At 56.8% G+C, this 15,831-nt stretch overlaps 1 protein-coding gene across 5 annotated transcripts; it reads right to left on the bottom strand.

The window, feature by feature from the left end:
• Window positions 1-340: 340 nt before the first annotated feature.
• On the bottom strand, window positions 341-13,933 carry SH2B1 (SH2B adaptor protein 1). Of its 5 annotated transcripts, XM_075318482.1 has the most exons (10): window positions 13,291-13,933; window positions 10,626-11,470; window positions 10,411-10,512; window positions 7,381-7,472; window positions 6,160-6,266; window positions 5,800-5,988; window positions 5,516-5,727; window positions 5,245-5,416; window positions 3,922-4,021; window positions 3,504-3,623 (listed from the first exon to the last, which is right to left on the bottom strand). In XM_075318482.1, exons 2-10 carry the CDS (start codon window positions 11,445-11,447, stop codon window positions 3,605-3,607), a joined length of 1,815 nt encoding a protein of 604 aa, XP_075174597.1. In that variant the 5' UTR covers window positions 11,448-11,470; window positions 13,291-13,933; the 3' UTR covers window positions 3,504-3,604. The 5 variants fall into 5 exon arrangements, with proteins under 5 accessions (XP_075174595.1, XP_075174594.1, XP_075174593.1 ...); XM_075318480.1 differs by lacking the exon at window positions 3,922-4,021 and having other exon boundaries at window positions 341-3,623; XM_075318481.1 differs by having other exon boundaries at window positions 5,516-5,988.
• Between the last annotated feature and the right edge of the window lie 1,898 nt (window positions 13,934-15,831).

The raw sequence follows: 15,831 nt of genomic DNA, 5'->3' as shown, positions 1-15,831 counted from the left end.
TGGTATAATAAATAATTTAAAGATATACTTTTAGATCTTAAAAGGTAAATACGCTTTACAAATGCCAAAATGAACAAACAGAAAAAATAAAACCTCAGAAGAAAAAAAAAAAATTCCTATTCTCACTTAATACACAGTAGAAAAATAAATAAAAAAAATAAAAGAAAAAAAAAAGGATTAATGAACAGGGAAGAATTAATATATATATATCTGTAGTGTCCGGCCGGGAGGAATATATACACTCACTGTATATATATAATATATATATACACTCACACTCACACACACGTGTATAGGGGGCAGAAGGAAAAGCAGACCGCACCCTTGTTAAAAAAAAAAAAAAAAAAAAAAAAAAAAAAATGGAGACTCCACATCCCATTGAAATGATGGACTGGTGACGCCATCGGTTACCCACCGCGTGTGCACAGAGGTGGCGGTAACTGCAACCGCGAAGGCTCGATTTAATAATGGCCGATCTTAAATCATAAAGGGGTCCCATGTCACGTGGCCCCTTTAACCGATTAGTGCCCCCTCTAGTGGCAGTGATGGGCATTTTTTTTCTGGGGCCCGTGTGCTGCAGCTCATTACATAGCGAGTTGGCATTGTCTAAAGAATTAGGGACGAGTAAAAAAAAAAAAAAAATAAAATAAAAATTATATATATATATATTTACTCCAGAACCGGAGAGTTAGAGTAGATTACTATTCATAAAAAGGATCACTTCCCCTTTAATACTGGCCTAAAATAAAAAAAATGGATGTGGCCCTTTAAGGGGGTGGAGCCTGTAGTATCTGGGTATAAAGTCTCAGGTGTAGTGAGGTGAGGGGGTTCACAGCCCCCCAGTTATTATTATCTCCTGTACCGTTTCATTAAATTAATTAGGATTCATTTCGGTCACCGTCATTGGTGGAAACCGTAAGCTCCGCCCCCGAGGATCTGTTTGTATCTCTATAAGTCATCTTTTGTACCGATTTTGTTGCGCATTGACTCAGGTGACATCCAGAGCTGTATTCCAGATTCTGCGGCCGTATTTAGACCCCGTTCACAACCCCCTGGTCTCATGATTGCTGGCAAGAGAAAACCTTTAATGGGATGGGATAACGGACGCCTTAAAGCGGCACCTGCCCCGGACTCTGTAGGGATCCTACAATGCAATGCAATACATTTCACCCATCCTGTGAGACACGCATGTCCTGCATAGACAGGAGGGCAGCAGAATTATGAATTCAGCTCTGGCTGTGACTAGAAATACAGGTAAAATTAAGCTACATACATTTTCTCCCCTAAAAATCTAAGTATGAACTAACGTTAAAAAGTCGGATACCTGGTCCCGTCCCATTTTTGTACCTGGGCATCACCTGCGGAGATTTCTGGGCTGTACCGATATCCACCTCATTAGTGGGGGCCTTGTACCCGTCACCTCGTTTCTCCGCTATGTACCTTATTCAGTACCAGTGGTCGGATTATTCTCTGTATATATCAGTGTCCTCCGTGTCTCCCGCCCGTCCCTGTAATTCTGTATATATCAGTGTCCTCCATGTCTCCCGCCCGTCCCTGTAATTCTGTATATATCAGTGTCCTCCGTGTCTCCCGCCCGTCCCTGTAATTCTGTATATATCAGTGTCCTCCATGTCTCCCGCCCGTCCCTGTAATTCTGTATATATCAGTGTCCTCCGTGTTTCCCGCCCGTCCCTGTAATTCTGTATATATCAGTGTCCTCCGTGTTTCCCGCCCGTCCCTCTATGTAATTCTGTATATATCAGTGTCCTCCGTGTTTCCCGCCCGTCTCTGTATGTAATTCTGTATATATCAGTGTCCTCCGTGTCTCCCGCCCGTCCCTGTATGTAATTCTGTATATATCAGTGTCCTCCGTGTTTCCCGCCCGTCCCTGTATGTAATTCTGTATATATCAGTGTCCTCCGTGTCTCCCGCCCGTCCCTGTATGTAATTCTGTATATATCAGTGTCCTCCGTGTCTCCCGCCCGTCCCTGTATGTAATTCTGTATATATCAGTGTCCTCCGTGTCTCCCGCCCGTCCCTGTATGTAATTCTGTATATATCAGTGTCCTCCGTGTTTCCCGCCCGTCCCTCTATGTAATTCTGTATATATCAGTGTCCTCCGTGTCTCCCGCCCGTCCCTGTATGTAATTCTGTATATATCAGTGTCCTCCGTGTCTCCCGCCCGTCCCTGTATGTAATTCTGTATATATCAGTGTCCTCCGTGTCTCCCGCCCGTCCCTGTATGTAATTCTGTATATATCAGTGTCCTCCGTGTCTCCCGCCCGTCCCTGTAATTCTGTATATATCAGTGTCCTCCGTGTCTCCCGCCCGTCCCTGTAATTCTGTATATATCAGCGTCCTCCGTGTCTCCCGCCCGTCCCTGTATGTAATTCTGTATATATCAGTGTCCTCCGTGTCTCCCGCCCGTCCCTCTATGTAATTCTGTATATATCAGTGTCCTCCGTGTCTCCCGCCCATCCCTGTATGTAATTCTGTATATATCAGTGTCCTCCGTGTCTCCCGCCCGTCCCTCTATGTAATTCTGTATATATCAGTGTCCTGCGTGTCTCCCGCCCGTCCCTGTATGTAATTCTGTATATATCAGTGTCCTCCGTGTCTCCCGCCCGTCCCTGTATATAATTCTGTATATATCAGTGTCCTCCGTGTCTCCCGCCCGTCCCTCTATGTAATTCTGTATATATCAGTGTCCTCCGTGTCTCCCGCCCGTCCCTCTATGTAATTCTGTATATATCAGTGTCCTCCGTGTCTCCCGCCCGTCCCTGTATGTAAGGGGGGGGGGGCAGCGCCGGCTCCGCACCGTACCAAAGGGGCGGCCAAGAAACAATCCCATATGTTTCCTACCGTGGTCAGTGACCTCATTAATGGAAGAGTGTATTGTAAATAGGGAGCCACCCCCATCCTGACGCCTACATATAGGGGGCGATTAGGATTATCGTAGGGTCCGTACGAAACAAAGTACCTTTTTTTGGGTAGATCAGAGGGGTGCGTGCCAAACTTGGAGAGCGGTGGCCCCTCACCCCCCACCTCCTGTAGTGTAAAGGTAACGTGTAGTGTTTCCCAACCTACGAGGGTCACCCTGGGTGTCTGTTTTAGTGTGTCGGAGCAGATATAGAAAAAAAAATAAGCGGGAGCGAGAATATGAGGAAGTGTCACACATCCGTCTGCGGGGGGCTACCTGCCCGAACTCAGCAGCCTCGTAGGCGTATACGAGGCAAAGTCCGGTGAGGAGACCCCCACGGCCGGTCCGTGCATCGCGGATATGTGACCTACTCATACAAAGGAATACTGGTTGTTTACGGCTCGGGCCCTGGAGGCCGCGTTGGGGTCGCTGGCGTCCTCCAAGGTGGCGCTACCCGGCTGGAGCTGCTGCAGGCGGATGGCGGCTTCTTCCTGATCTTCGGCAGGTGACGGCCCCTCTTCGTGTTGGATCACGGGGGGCTCTGGTGGGGGTCTGCTGCTGCTGCTGCTGCTCATGGCCAAGGGTTCCTCTGGGGGAGAGGTGCTGAGCGGATGCCAAGGGGGCTGCAGGGTCCCCTCCGCGCTGTGGTGACGGGATAATGGATGGGGAGGCAGCGGGGGAGGGTTACGGCTGCTGGCCGCCTCTGCAACAAAACAAAAGACCAATCAGAAACAAAAGCTCAGACTCCGCCTACAAGATGGCGGCCGCAGAGGGGAAGAATTGCTTCACATTAGTCTGACTGGTTACAACTGTGACGGGTATCAAAATGTGTTGTGTCTTAAAGGGGCGGGCTGACCCATATACATCATAAAAAGGGGGACGATGTGTGTGTGGACACTAGTGAGTTGTAGGGGGTCTCACCTTCCCAGCCGGCGGGATGATGGTGGGTGGGGGGAGGGGGCGACACATAAGGGGCATGAATGGTTGTAATCAGCACTTACATACAGTCATTCGCTCCAATGGAGATGGGGTTTGATGGTGAGTCTGGGATGCGGTGGGGGACATCACACACGGTTGATCTACTGTCAGCCCTGTCTCGGCCTGCAAAGAACAGACGGGGCCCAGTCAGAGAAGAAGAAAATGTGGTGACGGGATGAGGGAGCGATGGAGGCGAGGGGGAGAGAAGAAGAAAAAAAGCAGAATAAAGCTCCAAAAGGCTCCGGCGATAGAATCATATACAGAAATTCCCGGAGAACAAGAGACATCTGCGCAGAGGAGGAGGAGGAGGCGTTCTGTGCCACCATCATACAGAGACCGGGGGGGGGCAGGCCCGGCCTCCTCAGGAGTCACGCAGCCCCTGGTTACATCTTTACATGCCAGATCCGGCAACCCTCAGCACCTGCGCAGGTGACAGCGCCCACCGGAGCGGACTAATGCAACAGCAGCCACTAGGGGGAGCGCACGGCTCCGCAGGAGACCGGACTCTTCACCGGCAGCCCAGGATAATTTACCGTATTTTTCGGATTAGAAGATGCAATTTTGGGAGGAAAATAAGGGGTGCGTCTTATAATCCGAATGTAGCTAACTGGGAGGTGGTGGAGAGGGGTAAGCAAGGACGGCGCCGGGGCTTCAAAAACATGGTGCCCGGAGGCAGTGCGTGCACAGATGGAGCGCACAGCTCAAGATCTCATCTGCACACGCGCCGCCTCCGGGCCATTGATCTCCCAGCAGCGGTCTTAAGCAAAATGGCGCGCGGAGGTGGCGCATGCGCAAAAGAGATCATCGCTCGTCATTAATCCAATAGCTCAATCTACACATGCGCCCCTGAAGCCCCAGTTTCTGGATGTTGCCTACCTCCGAGCGCCCACATCCGGGACCACCGCCTTGCTCCACCACCGCTGCCATCCCCTCCCAAATAAGAGAACACCGGATTGTAAGACAGGCCCCCTTTTTTTTCCCCTCTAAAGTTGGGGTGCGTCTTATAATCCAGTGCGTCTTATAATCTGAAAAATATGGTATATCTTTAATGCTGAGGCGCTATTAAAGGGGTTGCCCTCTACTGAGGATAGATCCTCCACATCAGGTGCGACACCCGGCTCTCGGACCAATCAGCTGTCTATAGAGCAGGACAGGCTTCATATGCCGCGTAGTGGCCGATCTCGGTACTGCAGATAGTATGGAAGTGATCTGACATGCAGTACCGATAGCGGCCACCACATGGAGCCACATAGATCCGGTTGGTCAGAGTGCCGGGTGTCAGACTCCCACGGATTAAAAGGGGCTGCGCAGGTGGTGATCGTTTCCCCATAAAGCGTCCCACTCACCGTGTAACCTCTGAGAAGAAACCACGTAGCTGATGAGGGTGACGTCGCTGGAGCCCCCCGACTCGAGAGGGATGGGGTGAACGCGGAAGTGTTCCAGCATGTCAAAGATGGTCTGGAACCACAGGTGCTGGACGCGGCACTGGTTGTCCTCGTTCAGGGACAGGCGGAGGTGCTGAGAAAAAACAAGAAGAGGAGAAAGAGGCGAGACATGAGAGGAAGGAGGACGCACAGGACGCAGCCTCGTCACAAGGGTCCGGGACCCCCGCCTCACCTTGGCCTTGCCCTGGAAGTTGAAGGTCAGCACGTACTCCCCTCTCCGCGTCTCGCTCTGCCGCACCAAGAAGACGCCGTGACTGTTGGTGCCTCCGGCCAATACGAGCTGTGCGGCTTTAAGACGTGACAGGGTCCCGTGGAACCACTGGTACTCGGACAGCGGGTGCTCCCCGTCACCAGGCTCCGGATCGGCTTGGAACAGGAATGAAGCTGTACGGAGGAGAGGACGAGTCAGGGAAGAGCTGAGCGAAACGTGCGCGTCCTCAGGGAATAGGAGGGTACCTGTGCCGTCAGCTGCGTCAGGGAAGGGGGCACTGATGGGGTTCTGTGTCCTCTCCCCCTCGTCGATGGGCGCTCTGGGGGGCAACTCCGGTGGCAGGAGCTCCATAGAGTCAAAGTGTGAGGGCGTAATGGAAACCGCGCTGGGCGATATGGAGGCAGTGGGGCGATCGGACAGACCGCCATAGGCTCCTGGGAACGGAATGGAGGATTATGGGAATTTACACCATCGTGTTACAATGCGAGTATGATCAGAGCCGGGTGATCCGGGGGTCACACGTCCCCCCATGTGCAGGGCCGCACCGCACCACCAGGGAACGCACCACACCACACCACCAGGGAACGCACCACCAGGGAACGCACCTTGGCAAAGCTGCTCACTGCTCTCCGTGGGTATCAGAGGTAGGTCCCGGCTGGGCATGCTTTCTGAATGGTTAATGTGTGGAAGGTCTGAGGTATCAGCTCCATCCCTGCCGGGAAAAAAGCAAGATATCACATACAAAACCTGATAACATCGTCATATATAGAGAGGACCTACAAAACATCAATACTCCAGAGCTGCACTCACTATTCTGCTGGTGCAGTCACTGTGTACATACATTACTGATCCTGAGTTACCTCCTGCATTATACTCCAGAGCTGCACTCACTATTCTGCTGGTGCAGTCACTGTGTACATACATTACTGATCCTGAGTTACCTTCTGTATTATACTCCAGAGCTGCACTCACTATTCTGCTGGTGCAGTCACTGTGTACATACATTACATTACTGATCCTGAGTTACCTCCTGTATTATACTCCAGAGCTGCACTCACTATTCTGCTGGTGCAGTCACTGTGTACATACATTACTGATCCCGAGTTACCTTCTGTATTATACTCCAGAGCTGCACTCACTATTCTGCTGGTGCAGTCACTGTGTACATACATTACATTACTGATCCTGAGTTACCTCCTGTATTATACTCCAGAGCTGCATTCACTATTCTGCTGGTGCAGTCACTGTGTACATACATTACTGATCCCGAGTTACCTTCTGTATTATACTCCAGAGCTGCACTCACTATTCTGCTGGTGCAGTCACTGTGTACATAGATTACATTACTGATCCTGAGTTACCTCCTGTATTATACTCCAGAGCTGCACTCACTATTCTGCTGGTGCAGTCACTGTGTACATACATTACATTACTGATCCTGTGTTACCTCCTGTATTATACTCCAGAGCTGTACTCACTATTCTGCTGGTGGAGTCACTGTGTACATTACTGATCCTGAGTTACCTCCTGTATTATACTCCAGAGCTGCACTCACTATTCTGCTGGTGCAGTCACTGTGTACATACATTACATTACTGATCCTGAGTTACCTCCTGTATTATACTCCAGAGCTGCACTCACTATTCTGCTGGTGCAGTCACTGTGTACATACATTACATTACTGATCCTGTGTTACCTCCTGTATTATACTCCAGAGCTGTACTCACTATTCTGCTGGTGGAGTCACTGTGTACATTACTGATCCTGAGTTACCTCCTGTATTATACTCCAGAGCTGCGCTCCTCTATGTTCTTCCGTGCACTCACCTTGACAACATGCAGTCGTATATGTCGGAGAGCCATGACCTCATCTGTAGGGGGTCCACTGACTCCAGGATATATTCTGAGGAATTCTCTGTCTGGAGTGATATATGTAAGGTTAGTTCTGCGTATCGAGTACAGGCGTCTGCAGACACCGGACAGAGCGGCAATCACACCGGACAGAGCGGCAATCACACAGCACAGAGCGGCAATCACACAGCACAGAGCGGCAATCACACAGCACAGAGCGGCAATCACACAGCACAGAGCGGCAATCACACAGCACAGAGCGGCAATCACACAGCACAGAGCGGCAATCACACAGCACAGAGCGGCAATCACACAGCACAGAGCAGCGATCACACAGCACAGAGCGGCAATCACACAGCACAGAGCGGCAATCACACAGGCGTCTCCCCACTCCCGGCACAGTGCGATCCATGAGTGGAGAATGAGCTGAGGATGGTGAAGTGCCGCACCCGTCCTGCTCCATACACCGGACCCACAGAAAACACAAGACCATCAGCACAACAGGGACGATATCATGTGTAATAACTGCCCCCCCCCCAATCCCCAGCAGGCCAGGAGCATGGGAGGCCGCCTCCAAACCCCAAAATGCGGGAGGCCCCCCACCCCATCCATCCTCCCAGGAGGAGCACGGGAAGCCCCCATCCATCCATCTTCCCAGGAGGAGCACGGGAAGCCCCCATCCATCCATCTTCCCTGGAGGAGCACGGGAAGCCCCCCCCATCCATTCATCCATCTTCCCTGGAGGAGCACGGGAAGCCCCCCCCATTCATTCATCCATCCTCCCAGGAGAAGCACGGGAAGCCCCCCCCATCCATTCATCCATCCTTCCAGGAGGAGCACGGGAAGCCCCCCCATCCATTCATCCATCCTTCCAGGAGGAGCACGGGAAGCCCCCCCCATCCATTCATCCATCCTTCCAGGAGGAGCACGGGAAGCCCCCCCATCCATTCATCCATCCTTCCAGGAGGAGCACGGGAAGCCCCCCCCATCCATTCATCCATCCTTCCAGGAGGAGCACGGGAAGCCCCCCCCATCCATTCATCCATCCTTCCAGGAGGAGCACGGGAAGCCCCCCCCATCCATTCATCCATCCTTCCAGGAGGAGCACGGGAAGCCCCCCCCATCCATTCATCCATCTTCCCAGGAGGAGCACGGGAAGCCCCCCCCATCCATTCATCCATCTTCCCAGGAGGAGCACGGGAAGCCCCCCCCATCCATTCATCCATCTTCCCAGGAGGAGCACGGGAAGCCCCCCCATCCATTCATCCATCTTCCCAGGAGGAGCACGGGAAGCCCCCCCCATCCATTCATCCATCTTCCCAGGAGGAGCACGGGAAGCCCCCCCCATCCATTTATCCATCTTCCCAGGAGGAGCACGGGAAGCCCCCCCCATCCATTCATCCATCTTCCCAGGAGGAGCACGGGAAGCCCCCCCATCCATTCATCCATCTTCCCAGGAGGAGCACGGGAAGCCCCCCCCATCCATTTATCCATCTTCCCAGAAGGAGCACGGGAAGCCCCCCCCATCCATTCATCCATCCTTCCAGGAGGAGCACGGGAAGCCCCCCCATCCATTCATCCATCTTCCCAGGAGGAGCACGGGAAGCCCCCCCCATCCATTCATCCATCTTCCCAGGAGGAGCACGGGAAGCCCCCCCCATCCATTCATCCATCTTCCCAGAAGGAGCACGGGAAGCCCCCCCCATCCATTCATCCATCCTTCCAGGAGGAGCACGGGAAGCCCCCCCATCCATTCATCCATCTTCCCAGGAGGAGCACGGGAAGCCCCCCCCATCCATTCATCCATCTTCCCAGGAGGAGCACGGGAAGCCCCCCCCATCCATTCATCCATCTTCCCAGGAGGAGCACGGGAAGCCCCCCCCATCCATTCATCCATCTTCCCAGGAGGAGCACGGGAAGCCCCCCCCATCCATTCATCCATCTTCCCAGGAGGAGCACGGGAAGCCCCCCCCATCCATTCATCTTCCCAGGAGGAGCACGGGAAGCCCCCCCATCCATTCATCTTCCCAGGAGGCCCACGGGAAGCCCCCCCCATCCATTCATCTTCCCAGGAGGACCACGGGAAGCCCCCCCCATCCATCCATCTTCCCAGGAGGACCACGGGAAGCCCCCCTCATCCATCCATCTTCCCAGGAGGACCACGGGAAGCCCCCCCATCCATCCATCTTCCCAGGAGGACCACGGGAAGCCCCCCCCATCCATCCATCTTCCCAGGAAGACCACGGGAAGCCCCCCCCCCATCCATCCATCTTCCCAGGTGGACCACGGGAAGCCCCCCCCATCCATCCATCTTCCCAGGTGGACCACGGGAAGCCCCCTCCCATCCATCCATCTTCCCAGGTGGACCACGGGAAGCCCCTCCCATCCATCTTCCCAGGAGGAGCACGGGAAGCCCCCCCCATCCATCTTCCCAGGAGGAGCACGGGAAGCCCCCCCCATCCATCCATCTTCCCAGGAGGAGCACGGGAAGCCCCCCCATCCATCCATCTTCCCAGGAGGAGCACGGGAAGCCCCCCCCATCCATCCATCTTCCCAGGAGGAGCACGGGAAGCCCCCCCCATCCATCCATCTTCCCAGGAGGAGCACGGGAAGCCCCCCCCATCCATCCATCTTCCCAGGAGGAGCACGGGAAGCCCCCCCCATCCATCCATCCATCTTCCCAGGAGGAGCACGGGAAGCCCCCCCATCCATCCATCTTCCCAGGAGGAGCACGGGAAGCCCCCCCCATCCATCCATCTTCCCAGGAGGAGCACGGGAAGCCCCCCCCATCCATCCATCCATCTTCCCAGGAGGAGCACGGGAAGCCCCCCCATTTATTCATCTTCCCAGGAGGAGCATGGGAAGCCCCCCCATCCATCTATCTTCCCAGGAGGAGCACGGGAGCCTCCCCCCCCCCCCCATCCCCTTCTTCTGGGAGCACAGGAGGCTGCCCCCCCTTCCCAGGAGGCCGCCCCCCTCACCTCCTCCACCGGCCGCGCCAGTTACCTTCAGCACGAATGTGTTCTCCTTATCTGGCATCTCCAGAGGGGTTGTGGTCCGAACGTCAGCAATGGATGAACAGATGATGCTGAGCCGCGGCTTGGCGGCCTGCGGGAGAGACAGGGAGGGGTTACGAGGCGCCACTTATCCCCGGAAATCGCACATTATAACATCTGTTAACTACAATGTTTCCCTTCACTGGCAGCAAGCAGAGGTCTCACCTTGGGAGGAATGTAGAACTCCAGCAGGTAGCCCTCCGCCTCGGCCTTCCGCAGGAGCAGCCGGCACTTCTGCCAGCGAGGTTTGCTGCTGCTGTTCACCTCCTCGGCCACCACATAATTGAGGACCCCTTCCCTCTTGACGTCCCGCAGGTCGGCTCTGGGGGCCGGAGGTCGGCTAAGCCTCAGCTTCTCGAATCTATGCGTCCATCTATCCCCTCCGGCCCTGCCGCCTGCCGAGGAATTGCAGTTGCTGTTGGCCCCTGTCTCGTCTGTGGGAGACTCCGCTGAGCTTTTCCACTGCAGGATCCCCCGGACGCTCCCCCGCACGCTGCGGCTCACGTTTCGCAGCGAAAATCTCTTCTTCAGGCGCGGTTTGGCCGTGGTCGAGGATGTGGAGAATTCCTCCGAGCTATGAGACTGACTGCTGGAGAGACCGGACGTGATGCCGGAGGAGTCCTGCCGGGGTTGAGTCTCTACCGGAGAGGCCAGGGAGGAGTCGCTGCAGGTCTCCGACAGGTCCCTGGTGGAGGTCTGCGCTCCCGTAAACGGTGCGATGCTGAAGCGGGTGGGGGAGGGGCCGTCGGGGCCGTGGGTCTTGTTCACCTCTGTCTCAAAGTGCTCCACAAAATGCTCGGCAAAGCGTCTGGAGAAGCTGCTTTCAGCCCCGGGCGTGGCATACTGCGGGTTCTCACTCAGGAACGTGCGGAGGCGACGGGCGAAGTCGAGAGCAGCGGCGTGAGCGTGGATCTCACAGAACTCCTTCCAGTTTGGTGAAGGCGAGGAGGAGGAGGAGGGACCCTCCAGGGGTAAGCTACCATTCATGGCGGGGGCTCCTGCAGGATCAGCTGCTGGACACAAGGACAAACACGTGAGGAAACAGAGCGGGAGAGCGACATCAGCTGCACAATGCTGCGCACGATCAGAAGCCTCTGGCCGCAGGGGGAGTGGCCCTTTATATAGGATGTGTGGCGCCATTATACACTGCAGTTACTGGCCCGATAATGAGCGGTCTCCACCATTATAAGCTGCTGCACAAGGTTGAATTCACACATAATACCCGGCCATCCAGTCCCACGAGCAGCCGACCCACTCCCAACCCTATCCACCGGCCCCCGAGCAGCCGACCCATTCCCAGCCCTGTCCACCGGGCCCCCGAGCAGCCGACCCATTCCCAGCCCTGTCCACCGGCCCCCCGAGCAGCCGACCCATTCCCAGCCCTGTCCACCGGCCCCCCGAGCAGCCGACCCATTCCCAGCCCTGTCCACCGGCCCCCCGAGCAGCCGACCCACTCCCAGCTCTATCCACTGGCCCCCAAGCAGCCAACCTATCCCATCCCGTCCCCCGAGCCACCATCCAATCATGACCTTAGCCCATCCTCCGAGCAGCCGACCGACTCCCAGCCCTATCCACCGGCCCCCGAGCAGCCGACCCACTCCCAGCTCTATCCACTGGCCCCCAAGCAGCCAACCTGTCCCATCCTGTCCCCCGAGCCACCATGCAATCATGACCTTAGCCCATCCTCCGAGCAGCCGACTCATTCCCAGCTCTGTCCACTGGCCCAGCCCCTGAGCAACCAACCTGTCCCATCCTGTTCCCCGAGCCACCAGCCAATCATGGCCTTAGCCCATCCTCCGAGCAGCTGGTTCGTTCCATCCCCCAGCCGCCGGGCCGGTCCAGGCCAGTCTTTTCCCAGAGCTGCTGGCCCATTTTCCGGTCCATGTCCCCAGCCACCGGCCCGTCCCTCGGCCCCCAGCTGCTTATAAGAGACAGTTAACGCAGGACATTAGATGAGCTGGCCGGGCATTGTGATCCTAAACTCTGCCTGTGACAGCCAGCCCATCCCTCGGCCCCAGCCCTGCCCTTCAGCCCGCCGGCCCATTCCTCAGCCCCCGAACCCACATCTCGGCCCCCAGCCCCGCCGGACTTTCCCTTGGCCCCCGGGCCCCACCAGACCGTCCCTCGGCCCCAGCCCTGCCTCTCGGCCCCGCCAGCCCGTCCCTCGGTCCCCAGCCCCGTCCCTCGGTCCCCAGCCCAGCCGGACCGTCCCTCGGTCCCCAGCCCCGCCGGACCGTCCCCAGCCTCGTCCCTTGGCCCCCAGCCTCGCCGGACCGTCCCTCGGTCCCCAGCCTCGTCCCTTGGTCCCCAGCACCGCCGGACCGTCCCTCGGTCCCCAGCCTCGTCCCTTGGCCCCCAGACTGTCCCTCGGACCCGCCATTGTGACCCTATCCTCTGCCTGAGACATTTAAATGGACTGTTATGTGCAATGATAAGCCCTTGCTGCAAGATTCCTGGCCTTTTAAGTGGGCGGCTTAGCATTGCGCACTGTGTGGCGGTGACCCGGGGCTGTGTACATGCTGTAGTGGCCGCTCCTCACCAGCTAATCTCCCGGCCATTGATGATAATCCCTGTGCACGGCGGTGCCGGCTGTAATAAGCCGCTGTTTATAAACTGCCCTTTCACTTTCAGCAGGAGGCGGCGCGCGGTGACCACACGAGTCCTCCGGACGCTGCCCAATATCAGCTCTGACACCCTCCTATACTTTACACTAAGAATCTGATTGTCAGTACTGATGTAATTGTGACACGGCCAGAAGGGAAGCCTCCATGCTTTACACTGCAGGCTGCGTTCATTACTCACGGCTGCTGTTTCGGGGGCTCATACTCACCTCTTGGGATCACTTTTGCCTCTCCCCATCCTGTCCCGGCTCCTCTCTGCACAGGGCCCCCGGGATGTGGCCCCTGGCTGTGTGCGATCCTCCTGGGCTGTGGCCCCAGCCTTTCTGCCGCTCCGCTCACTCGTTAAGGCTCCGGACGCCGCTGATCTCCGGGGAGATTGTGGCCTCAGGTCATTAATGGCTACACAGAATGTGGGGTCCCGGGGAGGAGCGGGGGGGGGGGGGAATATCTAACCCCCTCCCCTTTAAGAGAAGCAGAAGGGGGGCTTAAAGGGCAACTCTACAGCTGCAGTCTGAAGGCTGCTCAGGACGGCCCCTGAGGTCAGGATCACAGGACCCCCAGGGTCTGGGCTGGGGGGCTCCGGGGGAGGGGCCTCTGTGACAGTATTCAGGAATATCCCCGGATGTAAAGCGGGGGAGGGGGGCAGTGACAGTGCTGGCCTCCTGTCAGTCAGCCTGTGCTGCTGGCAATGTGGAGGCCTCAGTCTGGGCCTTCTCTGGCCGATCACAGACCCCCAGCCCCGAGAGGTCACAGCGGCATCTCCCCGGGATGAGCGGCCCCTCCCTGCACTGCTCCCCGGTCCTTCTTGTTGACTGACTCGGTCCAGTCGCGTCCCAGGGGCTGCGGCCTCGACACTAGAGCGCCTGCGCACTGAGCGTGACGTCACCACCAGAACCATCGAGGAGCCATGTAAACAAAGCAAGAGCGTCTTACGCGTACCAGAGAGGTGAGCGGTGACCTGCAGAGCGCCGCAGAGCCAGAGCCGAGAAGATATACCTGTGACGTGCGCGCCCCCTGCTGTAGGACGGAGTGTACTGCGCCAGATACAGTACAGTCACCGGTGTCATGTGGCCATTGTGTGTATAGCACCTTGCTTTTTACTACACACACAGAGTCCCCCCCCACACCACACACAGAGCCCTCCACCACACACAGAACCCTCCACACCACACACAGAGCCCCCCATACTACACACAGAGCCCCCCCCCCACACCACACACAGAGCCCCACACACAGAGCCCTCCACCACACACAGAACCCTCCACACCACACACAGAGCCCTCCACCACACACAGAACCCTCCACACCACACACAGAGCCCCCCATACTACACACAGAGCCCCCCCCACACCACACACAGAACCCCACACACAGAGCCCTCCACCACACACAGAACCCTCCACACCACACACAGAGCCCCCCATACTACACACAGAGCCCCCCCCCACACCACACACAGAGCCCTCCACCACACACAGAACCCTCCACACCACACACAGAGCCCCCCATACTACACACAGAGCCCCCCCCACACCACACACAGAACCCCACACACAGAGCCCTCCACCACACACAGAACCCTCCACACCACACACAGAGCCCCCCATACTACACACAGAGCCCCCCCCACACCACACACAGAGCCCCCCCTCCACCACACACACAGAACCCTCCGACACCACACACAGAGCCCCCCATACTACACACAGAGCCCCCCCCCACACCACACACCGAGCCCTCCACCACACACAGAACCCTCCACACCACACACAGAGCCCCCCATACTACACACAGAGCCCCCCCACACCACACACAGAACCCCACACACAGAGCCCTCCACCACACACAGAACCCTCCACACCACACACAGAGCCCCCCATACTACACACAGAGCCCCCCCCACACCACACACAGAGCCCCCCCTCCACCACACACACAGAACCCTCCAACACCACACACAGAGCCCCCCATACTACACACAGAGCCCCCCCCCACACCACACACAGAGCCCTCCACCACACACAGAGCCCCCCCCCACACCACACACAGAGCCCTCCACCACACACAGAACCCTCCACACCACACACAGAGCCCCCCATACTACACACAGAACCACACACACACCACACACAGAACCCCACACACAGAGCCCTCCACCACACACAGAACCCTCCACACCACACACAGAGCCCCCCATACTACACACAGAGCCCCCCCCCCACACCACACACAGAGCCCTCCACCACACACAGAACCCTCCAACACCACACACAGAGCCCCCCATACTACACACAGAACCACACACACACCACACACAGAGCCCTCCACCACACACAGAACCCTCCACACCACACACAGAGCCCCCCATACTACACACAGAGCCCCCCCCACACCACACACAGAACCCCACACACAGAGCCCTCCACCACACACAGAACCCTCCACACCACACACAGAGCCCCCCATACTACACACAGAGCCCCCCCCACACCACACACAGAGCCCCCCCCTCCACCACACACACAGAACCCTCCAACACCACAGAGCCCCCCATACTACACACAGAGCCCCCCCCACACCACACACAGAGCCCCCCCCTCCACCACACACACAGAACCCTCCAACACCACACACAGAGCCCCCCATACTACACACAGAGCCCCCCCCACACCACACACAGAGCCCTCCACCACACACAGAACCCTCCACACCACACACAGAGCCCCCCATACTACACACAGAGCCCCCCC

Source organism: Anomaloglossus baeobatrachus, chromosome 7 (genome assembly GCF_048569485.1).
Source record: "Anomaloglossus baeobatrachus isolate aAnoBae1 chromosome 7, aAnoBae1.hap1, whole genome shotgun sequence".
Lineage (NCBI taxonomy): Eukaryota > Metazoa > Chordata > Amphibia > Anura > Aromobatidae > Anomaloglossus > Anomaloglossus baeobatrachus.
Note: the sequence above shows the minus strand (reverse complement) of the source record. Positions and strands in the feature narration are given on the sequence as shown.

What these genes read in the sequence shown, in the direction of transcription:
- SH2B1 (XM_075318479.1), bottom strand. Translation starts at nt 11,447, where the DNA reads ATGAATGGTAGCTTACCCCTGGAGGGTCCCTCCTCCTCCTCCTCGCCT. An exon ending in TACGACTGCATGTTGTCAAG is followed by an intron (nt 6,267 to 7,380) that starts GTGAGTGCACGG and finishes TTTTCCCGGCAG; the next exon opens with GGATGGAGCTGATACCTCAG. An exon ending in CAGTGAGCAGCTTTGCCAAG is followed by an intron (nt 5,989 to 6,159) that starts GTGCGTTCCCTG and finishes TTCCGTTCCCAG; the next exon opens with GAGCCTATGGCGGTCTGTCC.